Below are 18,763 nucleotides of genomic sequence, written 5' to 3'. Positions count from 1 at the left end.
ATTTAAGAGTCCCATTTCTTTTTATATCATATAAAATCTCTACCTTTTCCAAGTATACCCTTGTATTGGATTTTAAAGTTATTATTAGCTAATTAGAATATTTCTTAGTAGAATAACACCAAAATCTAGCTCATTCCCTAATAAAGTATCCCGCTTTCCATAATGGCTTAAAATCAACATTATTAGGGTATGAGATTAATTAAGAAAGAAAACACCAAAACATAAAATACGACCAACATTTGCTACCATAAAATTCAAGGAGGAATGATTAATTTGAATAAAGCAAAATTTTTATTTTTAAAATGAAATGTTATGGATTACATTTGAATAGTCCTTAATTCTCCAATTCTTGCAATACTCGTAAGACATTGTCCATTAAATTACGTTCACATTCTAGACGAATAGGAAGATTTCCGTCCTTCTCCAATTGATTTTTATTCATGTGTGGCATTCTATAATTATTAGAGCCACTCACTTTCATTATCTCAATCATACATTGCTGCATTGTTAAAAAATTACGATTGAGAAATTTCACAGGTAATTCATAAAAGGCATTTTGTACTGCATGAAGTAGATCATCGATTGTATTTGGTGCTTCTTGATGTTGCAATGACTGAATTGCTCTAAAAAAATCCAAGATCCAAAACGTTTAAATCTGGACTATTTGGCGGTTGACAACACAATCGGATATCAAGTCCAGTGTTTGAGACTGCTTGAAGAAACTCAACATCATTCGGGTTGATGTGGGGTTTAGCATTGTCTTGTTGGATAAAAATTGTATCCGTCACTGCATCAAGTGGCCACTTTTCTTTGATTGCTGGCAAAACTTTTTCAATCAAGTAAGATCGAATTGTGTCTTTATTTACAGACACCATTGCTTTTGTTTCTAAAGTACTTGCAATTCGATTCTTACTGTTTTTCTTAGCTGCCACTTTACTTGTGAAAGGAAAAATTCCAATTTTTCCAGAAAATTCTTCATTACTTGCATAATCAAATCTTGGTCTAGCAACAACAGCAAGGAACATAACTTTTGAGATGAATCTTTTGCTTTTACAAGTACGATATGGGTCTTCTTCTTCTGGGAGAAGATAATACTTCTGCGATTCTTTGGTCATATAAAACCATTTTTCATCAATATGTACATAGTTGTACATGTTCTGAAAAATAGGATTTCCATCGGAGTCTTGCTTTTCTATTTTCGTTGTTCAAAGATGGCTTCAAAGCATTTGAATGTGGCCTAAGCATACCTTCTTTAATTCTTCTATGAAGTGTGCTTTTTGAAACGTTTAAAGCGTTGGCCATGGATCGAATATTTGTTCGACGACGAAGAAGAGTTTCCAAAACTTTGCTACGATCAATTTGAATTCTTTTACGACCAACATTGCCGACAAATTTGTTGGATACATTAACAATTTCTTCATTAGCAAGACATTCTTGAGAACGTTTCCAAACTCGATGCACTGTTTTTCTACTCACAAAAAATAATTCGGCTATACGACCAATTGTACCTCTTAATAATTTTCCATTATCACTTGCTTTCAAGAGCTGATTAAGAATTTCTTGACGTTCCTGGTTAGACAACTTTTTTTTAGAACCACAATTTGATTGTTGTGAGCTCATAGTTGATGTTGGAAGAAAGAAAGTGGGATTTTGGTTATCTTTTAGATAAAGGTAAGAATAATTGTGTGCTTATGGAAATTAGTCTTATATAGTGCTACTAATCTATTTTGGAAATCAAAAATTAAAATTTGTCAAAACAATATTTTCAGTAAATTCAATTTTTTGTTCACAATTGAATTCTAATTTGAAAACTCAAATTTAGTTAAAATGAAAATAAAAAGCGTCAAATTTTAGAATAGTGAAAATTAACCAATTTTGAATTTTAAGATTATCACATTTTATTGTGTTTCTAATTTAGTGCTTAATTTTATTTTCAATAGTTGGACACTTATGGTAAGTGAAGTGAGAGAAATAATACCCTACCATAATTCTTAAAATTCCAAAAAGGATATACTACTAAATTAATATGGGTAAGAATGGAAAAGCAAAACTTGTGAAAAAAAGTTGACTTTTCAAAGTGGGACTCTTAATTTGGGACGGAGGGAGTATTAAATAAGTATAGGTTATTCCACAACCGTTGATCACGAGAAAGAGTGCTCACCGTCGGATTAGATGGGGGTATTTTCGTAAAGAATCACGCGTGTGTTTCACACGCCAACCATTTAACGAGAAAGTGACGGAAAAAAGCCAATTGAGAGTTAACGCCAGAACACATTTGATTTTGGGAGTGAAGTCCTAATATCACTATATAAACAGGGATCAATGTCAAATTACCAATACAAAATATAGAAGGAACATTTACAAAATGCAAGTACTGGATAGATAAAAATACATCCCACAACAATTGCACATATAAAATTGCAACTAGATCCTCCTTGTTGAAGGCAGCTAGAAGTATACACTTTATAACAAACAAAAAAAAAAGCTAGAAACATACACATGTTAAGAGTTTAAAAGAGTAAATTCTCTGCCACAGTAGTCACATGGGACAAATCAGCTTCTCTATCTTACCCTTCTGAAAATTAGGTCAAGTAATCTAAAATTAAACTAACTCCTCAGTCTGTCAAATTAGGTTATAAGAGAAAGCAACAAACTTTACATGATAAACCTTTTTTTATAACAAGACCATGAGGACTTTGACCCCAGGTCTTTCTTTCAATCTAAACTATTATATTGCTCTCTTGTCTATGTCTATCACGTGAGTTTTCTGCATGCTTATCTTTGCACGAGCTCTCACGATCTTTTGTTCTTAATTAAACCCTAATTCTCTTGAATGAGGGTTTAAGGATGAGAATACACCAACCATGATCCATGTATATCTGCACGAGCTCTCACGAACATTTTGTTCTTAATTGAACCCTAATTCTTTTGTGTAAGTGTTTGAGGACGAGGATAAATAATTCATGTATCTTTGCACGAGCTCTCACGAACATTTTGTTCCTAATTAAACCCTATTTTCTTTGAATAACCTCACAAAACGCAAGAGATAGATGTGTGACTAGAATGACGATTTAAGCAGAAAGCAGAGAAATAACTCCATAGAGATTTTGTCGTCAAACAATGGACCACCATATGCTTTCTTTAAAGCAAATTCTTATGTAGATTTGTGCAACTCCTATAATCTAGGGAAAAAAAGAGAAGATAAAATGGGCGTACATGCTAAGCACATTCCACTGCGAGCAAAAGATAAAAGGAAATTCTATTCACCCCTTACAAAATTATTCTACTTATAAACTTTCTTGAAAAATGTTGAATCTCATTTTTCTTTACTTGAAGATGCATCTTAAGGACGTCACATATGAAACATATGATGTTCCCATAATATTGTTTGGGAAAATTAATGTCGGGGGCATGATCTATATGTGCAAAGTTAAGCTTAACAAATGGCGATGCCTCTAAACATGGAACAAACCTTCGTACCATGACAGGCAATATTGAATATGTGGCGTCCGGGTTCGTGTCTTTGCCAATACCTAGATTCAGCCTTCACTAGAAATAGAACTTTGTATATACGTGTTGGGCTTAGTTCTGGTCAACAAAAGCAAACGCAATATCCCTAACTATTGGAACTTATCTCATTACATGATAAGTAATCAAATAAGCATAAAATCTAACGATGTGGAATCAATGATTTATGCTCTATAACCAAGATATATAATAACTTAATTCGCAACCCTTATAACCACAAAATAGTGATAAATGCACAACCAATACTGATACGACATTGTCTTTTCAATTTTTATATTCAAGACAACATCTTAGATGCAATCGATGATGTTATGCCAAAAGAAAGCCACGGGTGGATGAATGAGGGATTAAATTCGATGGTTCTTTCTCATGGAGGGTAAGAAATAGAGTTGGTCGGATTAAATGAGATAAGAACAATATTGACAGACTTTTCTTTGTCAAGGCAGGTTTGCCAGCTACACTTAAATGTCCTTGTTTTATCAAATGACCCTATATACAAAAATAATCTTCTTCATTTATTTGTGACCACTCTTATGCCAACTATATAGATAAAACTATTTCGTACCTGCTCACAACCCCATTGATCTTTTCGGTGTTTATGTTTGAAGCTACTAATCTACTTAGACATTGATTCATTTTCCTGTATGTAGAAATTATTTATACTAGATTACTCTATAGAGTGGTGGGTTTAGCACAACGAGTCAACGACACAGAAACTAAACCAGATGAATTATTTTGTTAATACCTTTTCTGAATGTAATGATCAAAGTCAATTAGGGTATTCAATGAGAACTTTGCCTAAGGAGAGTTAGAGATTACTATAAATTGTGCAAAATAAGTAGGAATGCTTAGGGAGCTTAATTTCAGAGTTAGGTTTAAATTTGAACCTTTTAGGATGTGGTATAAAAGTAAAGTTTAGTGGTCCTTGCAAATCTGTGCCTGCCTGATACTCTTGCCAAAGAAATTGAGGGCTTCAATTACCTAGACAGACATTTATGTTAGTTGTTTGTGAAGGTAGTTTGAATTTTGACCTTTTGCCCAAATTAACATTCTTTATGTACATTATTACTGAATATACTCCTTAATATACCCCTAAAAATACAGAACATTTCTTCATGTGACTAATGCAAAATGAGGTCGAGCGGAGTTAGCCTATAGAGTTTCCATATGTTTCCAAAACGTGCGGATAAGTTGAAACATAAAATGCATTATTTGTATAGATAGTCACAAGGTTTGTACTGATTGCACATATTCACATTAGGGGTCCTGAGCGAAAACCTTATAATATTGACAAACTATGGATAAACCTACAACGTGGAATTTGTGTTTACCGTTTACGACATATCAATACTTCATTCCTTTAATCATCTTCACCTCAGAAGGTTTAGTTTAATTATCAATTATTAGGAGGGAGTGATTTCTAATAAGTAGCATATATTAGGTTAGGTTCTTGTACTTTTAGTGATTGCTTCGATGAAAATGACTTATGAGAGACAAAATTATAGAGGCTCCATAAGAACGTTCTAAAGAACAAGCCACTCCATCCTAAACTATATCACACCTAATCACAATAATTACAATCTCCTTTCTTTACCTTTAACTTTTCTCTTTTAATTATGAACCTATCTCTATCTATGAAATCTAATGGGAGCACAAAATTAAACAAGATGTGGCTAGTAAAAAGTTTGTTTAGAATGGTATGTTTAATAGACCCTCTATTATGGAAGATCTTCCTTTATACGTACATATAATACATAGAAGACACATAGGGCCACCCTTAGGTAAAAGGAGAGTCTATAGGCACCTTTTTTTTTTTTTTACTACGGTCTGCTTTCTCTCTTCGCCCTCCGCTGACTACGCAGGTCCGAGAGCACTCGGACGGGAACTAATTTGTGTTGGGCTTGAACAAGACTGACTGAGACCAGTCCGAGTGCCCTCGAACTACCTGGTCCGTGGACCTTGGACTGCTTAGTCGGAGACCAAGAGAAGTGTAAAGAATGAAGGAGGGCCTGAGTAAAAAGGAGGGATGCCTTTAGAGTGTGGTAAATGGGAAATGACATGAACCACATGAAGTTGGTCAGAAGATAAAGATCTTTAGTGATTGATCACCAAACATCTACTATTATTTTGTTTCCTTCCAAAGTAGTTATTATGTTCTCTTTGTTAATCTTTTCTTTCTCTTTTACTATATCTCTCATCTCTTTTAGGGAAGGGTGAGGACTAAGGATTCTCTGTTTCCCACATGCATTGATACAAGAGAAAGCCAAGAGCTTAAAAGATAAATTCATTTTCACCTCTCTCCCTTGCTACCAATCTTTGGTTCTGCTTTTCCTTTCCTTCTTCCTATCTCTTGCATGCTCTCTCTCTATCTATACCTTTCTCTTTTTCTCTCTCTACATTTTAGAGAGACAATGTATATATTTATGGTTTATACTAAAACATGACTTTATATTGTATTTGGTAGTACATTCTTCATGCCTCTGAGAGGATTGTTTTGTAAAAATTGAAGTGGGCCTCTTTATTTCTACTACTTTGGACAAGATTTGAATTATGAACTTTGGTGAGGCATGCCTGCAGCTGCTATACATGTGAAGAGAGAAAGAGACACAATCAAAAGAAAAAGACCAATTCTAGTATGACCCTCTATTTGTCAGGGTGTCGGGGAGTCTGGGACCAGAAATGTGTGTATATAATTATATCGTTTTCATTCTCTCTTCCCTTCGGACGAGGGCACTCACAAGTTTCAGACTAAGTTGTATGAATTTTACCGTAACCTTAACTCGAGCAAAAGAAAATGGGGTTAGAAAAGAAAATTGTGCTACAAAGAAAATAAACGGAAATATTGTACGTACTTTCGCACGCTTGTGTGTCCGGGTGAAGAGCAAACTCCAGCACTTTCAGTTAGGCCTAGAAGTGCCTTTAGTGCTTATAATTCTTGTTTTGTTGCAAGAAGTGCTTATAAAGTTAGGACAAGTAAAATGCTGAAAGGGTATGTGCCTTAAAAGTTAAAACCAGCGAAAATTTTCCCTCTGATCTCCTTCTTCAATCTCTATAGGAAAATTTTATACACACTCACGGTTTCCACCTGCCACACTCACATGGGAAATGTTACATACACTTACCATTGTACCTGCCACACTCACATCTCCTTTTGACTTCAACAAAAATTACTTTACCTGTGAGTATATATAACAAAAATGGCGTGCATTTAAATTTTTCCCACTCGCATGTCACTTGGCTTGGTGAATTTATTTTGTTCAAGAAACGTTTTATTCACACTCCCCACTTAGTCAATAGGTGCCAAACCAGTTAAAAAATCTAAAATCCTTCACCATTCCCAAGATCATACAGAAAAGGATCACCCACAAATAGGTATAAAGACATTCCATAAGCTCTGTTTGAGGTGTACAAATAGGTATAAAGACATTCCATAAGCTCTGTTTGAGGTGTTTTTCTTTAAAGAAGTGGTGCATCAATAGAAAAAGAATATCATGAAAGTAACCTATCACATGCAACAATTTGATAGTAACACGGACCTTTTGCCGATGGACAAGAGAATACATCAATGAGCTATATACCGGTATATTATAGAACCTATCAGTGAGTGTCACACTGATCGGTAGACAGCCATATCAGCTTGTTGTCTTGGAAGTGACAGTGAATAATTACGGATTATCTATATATTAAAACAAAAGGAAATGTGCTGACTCGGACAAACATCCTTTCTTAATAAAAGATATTGTCTAGAAACCCTTTCCAAAATTCACAATATAGGACAAACATCCTTTCTTAATAAAAGATATTGTCTAGAAACCCTTTCCAAAATTCACAATATAGTCCTTTAAAAAACTGATTTTTTAACCAATTTGAATAGAGTTAGTTTTGGTATTTCAGATGTTGTGATTTTTTTTCTATTTGGGGACGGGAGGGGAAAAAAGGGTTTTGGGAGAAGTTTCTAACTTTTGAACCGCACCATTGAGGGATTTGGGGAAAGTTTATATCTTTAATCTCCACTTTCTCTCTCAAATCTCAAGTATTTATGGTGACAGTGGTGTTTGAAGTCGGCAATAAAGAGTTGAGATATTGAAAATTTGAACCAATATTAGTTTAGATTGGGATTACATGAATAGAATTTAATATGGTTTGATGAACGATTATTCTGATGGTGGTGGTGGTGAGATGGGTGGAAGGCAACTACAAATAAAGGTAGAGTTAGAGAGGCAATAGAGCTTCGCTTAAACAATTTTGCCGAATATGCTTGAAGAAACTGTTTGTGCCCTATGGGCACGATAGGGCACGAGCTATACCCTAATTTTTATAATTTCGCATCACATATATGATGATCATCTCTCAAATATTCGAGAAACTTAGTTTTTTTTTCTTTTGTTTTTTAATGAGTTTTGGGAACTTTGTCTGTACTATTAGTGAGAAATATTTTGACGAGGAGTGCAATAAGTACATCAACACGAAGGCTCCTCGATGTATTCAAGAGAAACGATGGTGCACGTGTCCATGATGTGAGATGGTTTAATGTATATAACTAGTGAGATTGACAATGAAAATTTATCCCTCGACCAAGGGTGTGTTCACTTTGTAGCAGATCCAGATTGGAATAAAATAGTGAATTGTATGAGATTCAGATTGGAACAAAATTATATATTAATCAACAAAAATATTTTTAATAAGTAGTAATAAGAATTTAAACATAAACAAAAAATAAAACGAACAAGAAGTTTATCTCTATGTAATTGTGTAGTAAACTTTTGTAGGTAATGAAATAGAAATGTGAGATTGAAGTTTGAAGAGAATTAGAAAAGAGAAACAAAGAAATTATATGAAGATGTATTTTATTTTTGTTACTCTTCTATTTAGGAGTCTTTTTAGGCTCCCATGAGTAGTTAATTAAGTTTAAATGTTATGATGTTGTCTTTTAAGCTTCCTATTTATCAGGGTGTGTTCACTTTGTTATTTGATGTAACTCATAGAAAAAAATATTGGATTATTTTCCAAATGGCCCCCAACTTTGTGACCAGCTTCCTGTCTGACCCCCTAAATTAGCAAAAATATTCATATGACCCCCTTTTTGCGTTATCTTTAACATTCCGTTAACTAGTCATATTCTCTCTCCTCCATCTCATCTCTTCTCTCTGCCACCTCATCTTCTCTCCACCTCATCATCTTCTTCGGCGAAGGTCGCCGACCGGCGACCTCCAAATATAAAAAAACTGTTTTTTTTTTATTTTTTCTCTCTCTAAAAAAAATTTGCTTTAGAGAGAGGAGAGAGAAAATAAATTTTTTATTATGTTTGAAGGTCGCCGACCGACGACCTTCGCCGAAGAAGATGATGAGGTGACGAGAAGATGAGGTGGCAGAGAGAAGAGATGAGATGGAGGAGAGAGAATATGACTAGTTAATGAAATGTTAAAGATAACGGAAAAAGGAGGCCATGTGGGTATTTTTACTAATCTAGGGGGCCAGGCAGGAAGCTGGTCACAAAGTTGGGGGCCATTTGGGAAATAACCCAAAAATATTTTAGAAATGATGTAACCTTTGACTTTAGGTTATCTAAACAACTACTCTGCCAGCTCTACTGTTCAAACAAACTTGATATATGTATACACAAAAATACATATAATAATACTGTATGTATATATATAAATATATATATTATATAAATCGGGGTCCCCCTAAATTTGGAGGCCCTAGACTTAGGTCGCCTAAGCCTAAGGCCGACCCTGCCATTCAGCTCATCCTCGGAGACAGATTGAGAAATTTGCTCAAAAAGATGGGAGGAAGTTTTAAGGCGGCGCCCTTAATTCGTTGCTAAAGGTAATCCCGTTTATTATATATTTTGGTTAGATGATACAAGCAAAAAAAGTTTGACCTAATGGTACAAATTGTGTCGTTAGGTCAATGGTTAAGTCAAACTTGACCAACCCTCTCTACCCTCTTCTCTGGGGAAAAGCTGTCGACCGACGACTTTCAATCCCCCCCCCCCCCCCCCCCCCCCTAAAAAAAGAAGGAATTTTTATTTATTACATTCATATGTTCACTTTATTATTATATTAAATATTGTTAGGATTAATGCGCGATATAGTATTCTTATTCAAATTGTTATTGGTTGAAGCTCGTCGAACAAAGGTTACCGGTCAATGACTTTTTGCCAAAAAAGAAGAATGAGGTGGCGAGAGAGATGAAGTGGATGTGAGAAGAATTGATGAAATTGAAGATAGAAGTGGAGATAAGGTGAAAATAGGTGAATTATGATTGTTTTTTTAGATTTAATTTCATTTTGGCTCTTAACAGTTTCTGGAAAAAATGATAATTTTTTGACAGTTCGTGACTAAATTGAACAGTCGAACACTTATAGAGGTTATAACAACGAATGGTCACAAATTGGGGAACAAAACAGCTTTAGCCCTGATTAATAGTGAATTGGGAGTATAAAGCAGCGCCCATTTGTGTTAAAGTCATCCATAATGAATTTGTGAAACACGTTATTTTGGTTTTTATGTCGTACTTATCATATTTCATTGAACTGCGAGATTGGAACCATTAGAAACTCTTTTTGGCCTATAAATAGTCCTAAACTAAACTAATACCAAAGCATCTCTTTCAAATATAACTAATAAATACTTTCATTTTGCTCCGTACATCAAATTAAAATTGTTCATTTGATCTACTGGAAACGAAAACGCAAAATAAACTTTAAAGCTGAAATGTTGGGGAAAACTGATTTTGTGAAACTAAAGAAAAGGGTTTACTGGCCATATGAAACTGGATTAGTCCTTTATTATGACAGTTTCTCCATGGCAAACCCCAGCAAAATAATTCCTTAGTAATAAATATTCTTTCTCCGTTCCTAAGATCATCCTGTTATTGATTTCAACAAAAAAAGATCACCCTCTTATTCGTTTTAACAAAAAAAGATCATTCTATTATTGTTTTGTGTCATACTTTTTTTTTTCGAAAATTATGTCATTTTCTTAAACGGTAGAATTGAGATTCTTTAGTTCTTGTTGTCTTTTTTTATAAAATAAGTTATTGAGTTATTTTCTTTTTTGGCCCCCTATTTTGTGACCAGCTTCCTTTTTCTCCTGTTTCATTAATTTAAAACTGATTTTTTTTTGTTAGCACCGTCAGTTAACTTTAATGATTATTTTTTTGTTTCCATAATTGCCTTTCTTATAAAAGTAATTTGAAAATTCAAAATTGACCCCCTTTTAAATATGATTTAATTCCCGAAAGTTGAACTCTTTTAAAACTAATTTGGGGCAAAAATGGAATTTACTTTTAAACATTAAAGATACCTCATCTCCCTCCCCTTCTCTCTCTCCTCCACATCATATATCTCGCCACCTCATCATGTTCTCTGGCGAAGGTCGTCGACCGACCAAATTTTCCGATGACCTTCAAACTTATTTTTTTCAATCTATTCATCCATCTCTACTTCTTTTCTTGATATTTCCGGTAAAGGGGCTCTTTCCCTTTGCCAGAGTAACCAAACTGAAATCTGGTTTCAACCAACTAGATTTCAGGATGGTTTGAAACCGATCGGGATCTGGTTGTTGAAGCCAGATCTCGGTCTAGTTTCAGATCTGGTTGTTGCAGCCAGATCTCAGTCTGGTTTCACTTTGAAACCAAATCTTTAAAGTCTGATTGGTCCAGCATGGGGCCCCTCCCCTTCGCCAGATTTATAGAGAGAGATAGATAGTAGGAGAGAGAGAGAGAGAGAGAGAGAGTATAGAGAGATGAAGAGATTAAAAAAATTAAGTTTGAAAGTCGCTAGAAAATTTGGTCGGTCGACGACCTTCGCCGGAGAAGATGATGAGGTGGCGAGAGATATGATGTGGAGGAGAAAGGTGATGAAATGGAGGAGAGATGAAGTGTCTTTGATGTATTTAATTTTTTTTTAAATGACCCTGGAAAATTGACCAGCTGCATCTCTCAAGCTACTACTACAATTACTTGCTTCTCAGAAGCTGAATACATTTCTTTAATGACACTTCGAAACAGATTTGGTATGCATTTGTCTTGGAATACAAATTACAAATTTATTCTCACTCCCTCCACCTTTAGTAACCTTGCTGCTTCCTTTTACTGATTCAGTCGGGTCTTTCGATTTGACCTGGATCAGTAACCCTAACCAGGTATCTAATTTTTCTTCCTTTGACAGACAGTTGGATATTATTTCTCTATCTAGAGAAGTCTGGAGGGTACCCCTAGAGTCTGATGATTCCGAACTCTGGAACTCTATTGTCTTCTTTGAGGATACTAGATTCCTTTTTCACCCTACCTTGGAGTGGTTAGTTTTTGTGTTCTAAGGACTAATTTGGATTGGTCGGCTTGAAAGTTTTACGGAGTGGCGTTCGCTTCTTGAGATTTCATGCTCGGTTCCGAATGAGCTGCAATGGACTGTATCTTTACTATACACTTACTTGTGGGGCTCCGTTGCTACTCGTTCTCTTTTATTGGAAGGTTGGACCGTTGTTAGATACAAGACAGTTAGGCTGACGGCTTACCACACAACCATGAGGGTTACAATCAGGAGAATTAATTTTATGTTGCGCTTTTCAGTTTCTAACTCCTATGTGGTAGCTTCGTTTCTTTTCCATCTGTAAACTTCCGACTTATAAATAATACAATGTTTACAGTTGTCTAAAAAAAACTTTTTTTTCTCTTCTCGAACTCTTTTTTCTCCTTGTCTCTTCTCTTACTCCATTTTTCCTCTCTCACAACTCTCTTTCTCATGCCGACAAAAAGATGAAGATCAAATACAAGCAGAGCAGGAAAACATGAGCAAATCGATCTTTTTCCACTATCATCATTACTAACCGCTTGTTATTGATATTAAAATAAATATAATTTTTTATTTCGCAAATTTAATAAGAGATTTAAAGTAATTATAATTCAACAATACATTATTTTTTTTATGTAATCTAGGTAACGACTCAAATTACATAACTTAAACATGTGAACTTCTTAATACATTTTGTAAAAACTTATTTGAGGAGACATTGCATTAAAATACAAGGGCCACATTTGTGAGTTCGGCCTGAGCCAAAAAGAGAATGTTAGGGCCGACCTAGAATATCCTCCTTCGCTTTTACGATCATCTGCTTAAACTTTAAAAATCACAAAGTTCGTGCTCAACTCCTAATGAATATCTGATATTGACCATGTACTCTAACAATTGAGTTCATAAAACATTATCTGATCAAGAAACTCGACATATTTAGAGATGAAAAGAGAGAATTTCGAATTAGATTGGTGGTGGGAGAAGTGCTAAGGTTAAATGAGGCGTTTCAAAAAAATTTCAGTGGTGGTGAGCGGACTTACAAGCGTTTCCTTACTGTTAGAAGAGTTGTTGTTCTGCTCTATTTCTCCTTACCTACAATTTGTTGGGTTTGTATCATGGTTGGGCTCATTTGGGTGATTTCTTTGTTGGACCCATAACCATCTTATAATTAATTGAGAGTGAGCCTCACTCACTACTAGTCAAAACTATTTGTCTTCTAGTTAGCGCATGGGTGGGGTCCACCTCTAGAGGGAAGATGGCATTCAAAGCTTTCTTTCTCTAGACAATTAATGTCCCACATCTTCCAACTAGTGAAACTAAAGTTGCCTTATAATAAGTTGCTTGACAACTAATTGTAAAGCACATTGTGGAGTAGAGAAGGCTCCCACACGCGCGCGCACACATGTGAGGCATTTGGGCTTTTAACCATTTGGACTCTTTGGCTATTTGGGCTATTTGGTGCTGGGTTATTTAGGCTTATGGGCCTTATGGGCCTTTGGGCCGTGGCCCGTGAGCCCGTGTGCTCGGGAGCTTATAGTGAAAAGACTCTTTTGCCACGAAAAGTAGTTTTACTTAAACTCGGATTTTGACTAAGTCGGTGGGATTAACCTAATCAGTATTTGAGTATATCTCTAACTGATCTCGTAAGGATTAATCAAATTAGTTTCCGAGTTTATCTCCCACTCTCTTAACTTCTCTACCACGTTTCCTAGGCGGTTAGGGTTTTCTCAGAGGCTATATATACTGGCCGAAATCAAGAGAGAAAACACACAACTAAATTTCGGCTATCTTCCTCTCTCTGTCTGTTCAAGCTTCGAGTTCTTCAATCTCCATTACTATCTCTGTCAGTGCAGACAGAGGCGGTAAGCTGTGGTCAATCCTTGGGGAGTGAATGGAAACAGCAATTTGCACCAAGGTTACTCTGAAATCACTTTCAAGGCAGTAGCCTCTATACCACGACACAGCGAAGAAAGTTATTACCGTTCGATAAATTCCATTGATCTTTCCAATATTTCCAACACAATTGACTCATTACGCTACTTGATCTGAATTTGTTGAGATACTAAACTTATATATTGGTAGAATTTCACGTTTGAGAAGAAGAGTAGTTCTTGTTGGGATTTGTGGTGTAATCTCAACCTTCGGTTTTGGTGTAAGTTCTTACAAAAGTTATTAGATTATCAAAAGGGTTTTTTAGTTTTTTGGTCTCTTAACTTTTGACCAGTTCTTTTATCTCTATTGTTTTTATAAATTCAAATATAGTTTTTTTTTTTTATCGTCAGTCAACTTTAACAGTCGATTTTTTGGTTCGCTAACTATCCTTCCATTAAAAATGAATATTTAACAACTCATTTCAATATGTAAAAAAAAAGTTGTAGAGTGTTGAAGTTCTAGAAGTTACCAAATTTTTTAAATTCACGTTCTGGTAACCAACCTTGCACGCTATGATGTGCATTTCACTGAACAACAGAGATACTCTGCCCAATCAGTCTCCCACTCTCCTGGGTGAATTCTAATTGGATAACGTGGTCGGACAAGATGAAGAGAGAGAAAGTTTCCATTTCTCTCCCTAAATCTCGTCCAACCACGTCACCCAGACAGGATTCCTTTAGGGGTGTGGTCGGACAAAGCGTTATTTCCCTGTACTAAAATATATCCCCAAAATCAGGGTCGAGCCCACATAGGGGCGCGTGCCTCCACGACCCTAATGTGACTCGTATGTGTTAAATTGCACTTGTGACTATATTATGTATCTATAGCATCACATTTTAAATAAAATTCTTCTCTAGCTCAAGTGGTGAAACTCTTGGATTACATGTGGAGGTCTTGGGATTGACCCACACACAACACTTTTTTTTCTTGAATTTCCACTACTTACACTGTTTCCGTAGAATGTCTACTATTTACGTTACTTGAAAGTATTGTTTGGTTTAAGATGATTGCTTATTGAAAATACTTTATAAAGTGTATGTTTGGTCTAAAATTGGTTCTTATTAATTGAACAAATTCAATTTCAGCCTCCTCAAAGTGACCAACTTAATAAAACGACTTCGTAGAGATGATGAATTTTCTAAATAACTCTCTTAATTTTGATTATGTCTGATTTTTCAGTGACTTGTATTTTGGACTTCAAGATTATTTTTTTACACGTTTGTTATAGTAAACATGTTATTAGAAAGAAATCTTTATCTTTATTTTTTTCCATAACGATCACTTGCTCTTCATCATCTCCACCATCGTTTTCTTAATCTTCACCACTATCTCTTCATCCCTTCCTTTGTTTTTTATTTTAATATTTTTTGGGAATGCAGTTGGGGGAAAGATCTCCAAATATTGATGAGAAAATTATTACTTGTTGTACATCAAAATTACCATGGAATATCTAAACTATAAATAAAATTTTGTTGTACATCAAAATTACCATGGAATATCTAAACTATAAATAAAATTTTGTTGAAATTTTATTTTTTAATTTTAGCCTAATCGTATACTATGGAATTCTTTCACTATCTATAACAAAAAAGTGCCCACACTCATAAAATTTTCTCGCCTCGCCACTGTCGGGAATACTGACCATGTACCAAGAGCAACATGGCAATGGGTTAAGAGACGGTCTTAGGTAGACAATTTCCATTTGATTAACCAGTCATTCTTTAATAAATGATCACGGTGAATTAGTCTCACTAGAATTTGTTCAATCATATTTTTTGGTCTGGTGTTGAGTAAATAACTATAGGAAAGATTTGTTATGAAATGAGAGATTCTCCCTGTTCCTCCAAATGAGGAGATGATATCTGGGCGACGAATTAGTTCGCTACTCCCATCTTCTCTGAACCACAACCATAAATCACTATCATCAATCAGACATTTCCCTGGAGAAATTGAAAACATTTCCCGCCCAAATCCAATTTCTCTATCTTCATCTCTCCAACACTACATCCAATCAGATTCCCCTTCTCATGGTCTGAAGATCCATTCCCATATTCTGAAAATTGGGTTCAACCCCAACACCAACATTTCCATTAAACTACTTATTCTCTATCTCAGGTGCAATTTGTTAAATTATGCACGTCAAGTGTTCGATGAAATGTCTAAACCAACTGTTTCTTCTTATAATTCCTTGATTGCTGGTTACCTCAAACAAGGCCAACTTGAAGAATCACTTAATTTGATTAAAATTTTTGCTTCTTCTGATGAAAAGCTTGATGGGTTTACGTTTTCGATGATTTTAAAGATATCCACAGCGTCTACATTGACATCCAAGGATGTAGCTAAACAAGTTCATACCCAGATACTTAAATCTGATATAGAAACAGATGATGTTCTTTTTACTGCTCTTGTTGATTCCTATTCGAAAAATGGGAAGGTTGATTATGCCAGGAAAGTGTTTAATAAAATGTTCGAAAGAAATGTTATTTGTTCTACAGCGATGATTACTGGGTATATGAAAGAAGGATCTGTTCTTGATGCCGAAGAGATCTTTAAGAGAACAACTGATAAAGATACTGTGGTTTTCAATGCCATGATTGAGGGTTATAGTAAATCAATTGAAACTGCGAAAAAATCTATTGAAGTTTATATTCAAATGCAACGGTTGAATTTCCTACCAACAATATCAACTTTTGTGAGTGTTATTGGAGCTTGCTCTGTATTATCTTCATGTGAAGTTTGTCAACAAATTCAAACTCAACTTATGAAGACGGAATTATTCTCAGATGTAAAATTGGGAAGTGCACTAATAGATATGTATTCTAAATGTGGAAGAATTGAGGAAGCGAGAAAAATTTTTGATGATATGCCAGCGAAAAATGTTTTTTCTTGGACTTCTATGATCGATGGGTACGGGAAGAACGGAATGACAGATGAAGCTCTTGCCCTCTTTGAGAACATGCAAAAAGAACATAGAATTCGACCCAACTATGTTACAATTCTAAGTGTTCTTTCTGCTTGTGCTCATGCTGGATATGTTTCAGAAGGATGGGTGATTTTCAATAACATGGAAAGAGATTATATGATCAAACCAAGGATGGAGCATTATTCTTGTATGGTTGACCTCTTAGGTCGTTCGGGTAGTTTAGAAGAGGCTTTGGGATTCATTACGGAAATACCTGAAAAACCAAATTCTGATGTTTGGGGTGCTTTGCTTGGTGCTTGTAGGATCCATGGTGATGTAAAAATGGCGGATTTAGCGGCAAATGAGATTTTCAAATTGAATAGTGATGGGAGGCCGGGAGCTTATATTGCGTTGTCAAATACTTTTGCTGCTGCTGGTAAATGGGAAGGTGTTAGTGAAGTGAGAGAGTTGATGAAGGAGAGAGGTGTCTCTAAAGATACTGGTTTCAGTTGGGTTGGGACTGATAGAGGTTTGTGTGGATTTCATGTTGGCCAAAAACTATGAAGAAAAAAAGGTCACAATGTCTTGGGCTATTCTTGTAAGTTTGGTGGAATAGGGACCGACTAAGCCTCGTTTTATCTTCCAAGTCCGGTGTTGTTCTTTTCAAAGGTCGAGCTCATCGCAAAACTAATCTAGACTTAGAAGAGTCAGACTCAGACAAGCCAGACTCAGGTGAATTAGATTCAGACAATTTAAGAAAACAAATTCAACCTTTATCTATTATTTACCACATAAACAAGTAAGAGGAAGGAATAGTGAGGAGGTTGGCCGACTTGTGAGTACGGACTGAACCATGGCGGAGCTATGCTAGTGGTCTGCTGAAGTGATAGTAGAAAGAAATTTAGCGTGTCTTATCTTCTCTACAATGTGAATACTGAATAAGCTACATTTTAGGGGCACCGCCATTAGCGAGTAGCTGATTCCGGCACATTAAAGAGGAATGTTTTTTCATCTAATTTTTTTTTTTTTTTCTCTTAAACTGGTACTTTTATTTGGAAGCTAATTGATGGAGGATGTTTGTTATAGTGAAGAACAAAGAACAGAAGCCATCTGCTAAAATTCGAGTTTAGAATGTGGGTGCCTGTAGATAAACATATAAGAACCCATAAAGTCAAGGACAACTAGCAGTGTCATGGCACCTCCGTTGGTCCCTTACGACTTCAGTTAGTAATAGACTTTCTCTCCCTAGAAAAGTATCTCTGGTTTTGTTTGATATTAAGGAAACAATTCCATGGAAATAAAAGAGTTTCCACGAAATGATTTCCACGGAACATATTTCACGGAAATAAAATTCTTTTGTTTGGTTGTCATTCGTTATTTCGTGGAATTGCAGAATTCTAATGTTTGATACGCAGTTTATTTCCACGGAAATGACTATAATGTACTCCAAATTCTTCGAGAAAATGAACGAAAATATGAAATCATATTATCCTGAATTATCACAAAGTAGTACTCATATTTACCATACAAAATATAAACTATGATATACATTCAAGAACAACAACATAGAAAAAGTTGATGCAACAACAAAAAATTTCTTTCTAAAACTAACCTTACTTTTTATGAGTATCTTTATTTTTAGTTTTCTCTCTTCATTCACATTTTTCTCCTCCCATTACAAAATATAAACTATGATATACATGCATGGTCATCTTTACAATAAAACAATTTACTGAACATATTACTGAACATATTTTTATTCTCATGAAGAAATCCATATCACTTGGAACAACATAATTCCAGTACAATCAAATATTTTCAAGGAACAAAACATTTTACAGTAAACAAAATTATTTACCAGGAATAAAACAACTTACGGTGCAAAATATTATTCCCATGAACACTAGACAAATCTAAATCACAGTAAAACAAAATATTTTCAAGAAAAAAAAAAATTTACCAGAATAAAAAACATTTACCAGAAACATTTTCAAGCACAAATGATTTTTTGCTCAGTTTCATACCTTCTTCTTTCTAGGACTAGTCCTTCTAGCCAGAATTTCTGCTATCGGTCTTTCCTTTACTGATATCTCTCTATTGGA

At 35.0% G+C, this 18,763-nt stretch overlaps 1 protein-coding gene and 1 pseudogene across 1 annotated transcript; one reads left to right on the top strand and one right to left on the bottom strand.

Annotated features, from left to right (window-relative positions):
* Positions 1-326: 326 nt before the first annotated feature.
* LOC147555728 (uncharacterized) lies at positions 327-1,115 on the bottom strand (annotated as a pseudogene).
* Positions 1,116-14,972: 13,857 nt separating this feature from the next.
* LOC147555727 (Tetratricopeptide repeat (TPR)-like superfamily protein) lies at positions 14,973-18,031 on the top strand. Its single transcript, XM_086664056.1, has 2 exons — positions 14,973-15,137; positions 15,551-18,031. The coding sequence occupies exon 2, from the start codon at positions 15,615-15,617 to the stop codon at positions 17,223-17,225; it is 1,611 nt and encodes a 536-aa protein (XP_086520182.1). The 5' UTR covers positions 14,973-15,137; positions 15,551-15,614; the 3' UTR covers positions 17,226-18,031.
* The last annotated feature ends 732 nt before the right edge of the window (positions 18,032-18,763 follow it).

Source organism: Eschscholzia californica, unplaced genomic scaffold, assembly GCF_041429995.1.
Source record: "Eschscholzia californica isolate CP2 unplaced genomic scaffold, dmEscCali1.0.p SCAF_2, whole genome shotgun sequence".
Lineage (NCBI taxonomy): Eukaryota > Viridiplantae > Streptophyta > Magnoliopsida > Ranunculales > Papaveraceae > Eschscholzia > Eschscholzia californica.
Note: the sequence above shows the minus strand (reverse complement) of the source record. Positions and strands in the feature narration are given on the sequence as shown.

Excerpts from the sequence above, each read along its gene's own strand:
- LOC147555727 (XM_086664056.1), top strand. The coding sequence starts at position 15,615 with ATGATATCTGGGCGACGAATTAGTTCGCTACTCCCATCTTCTCTGAAC.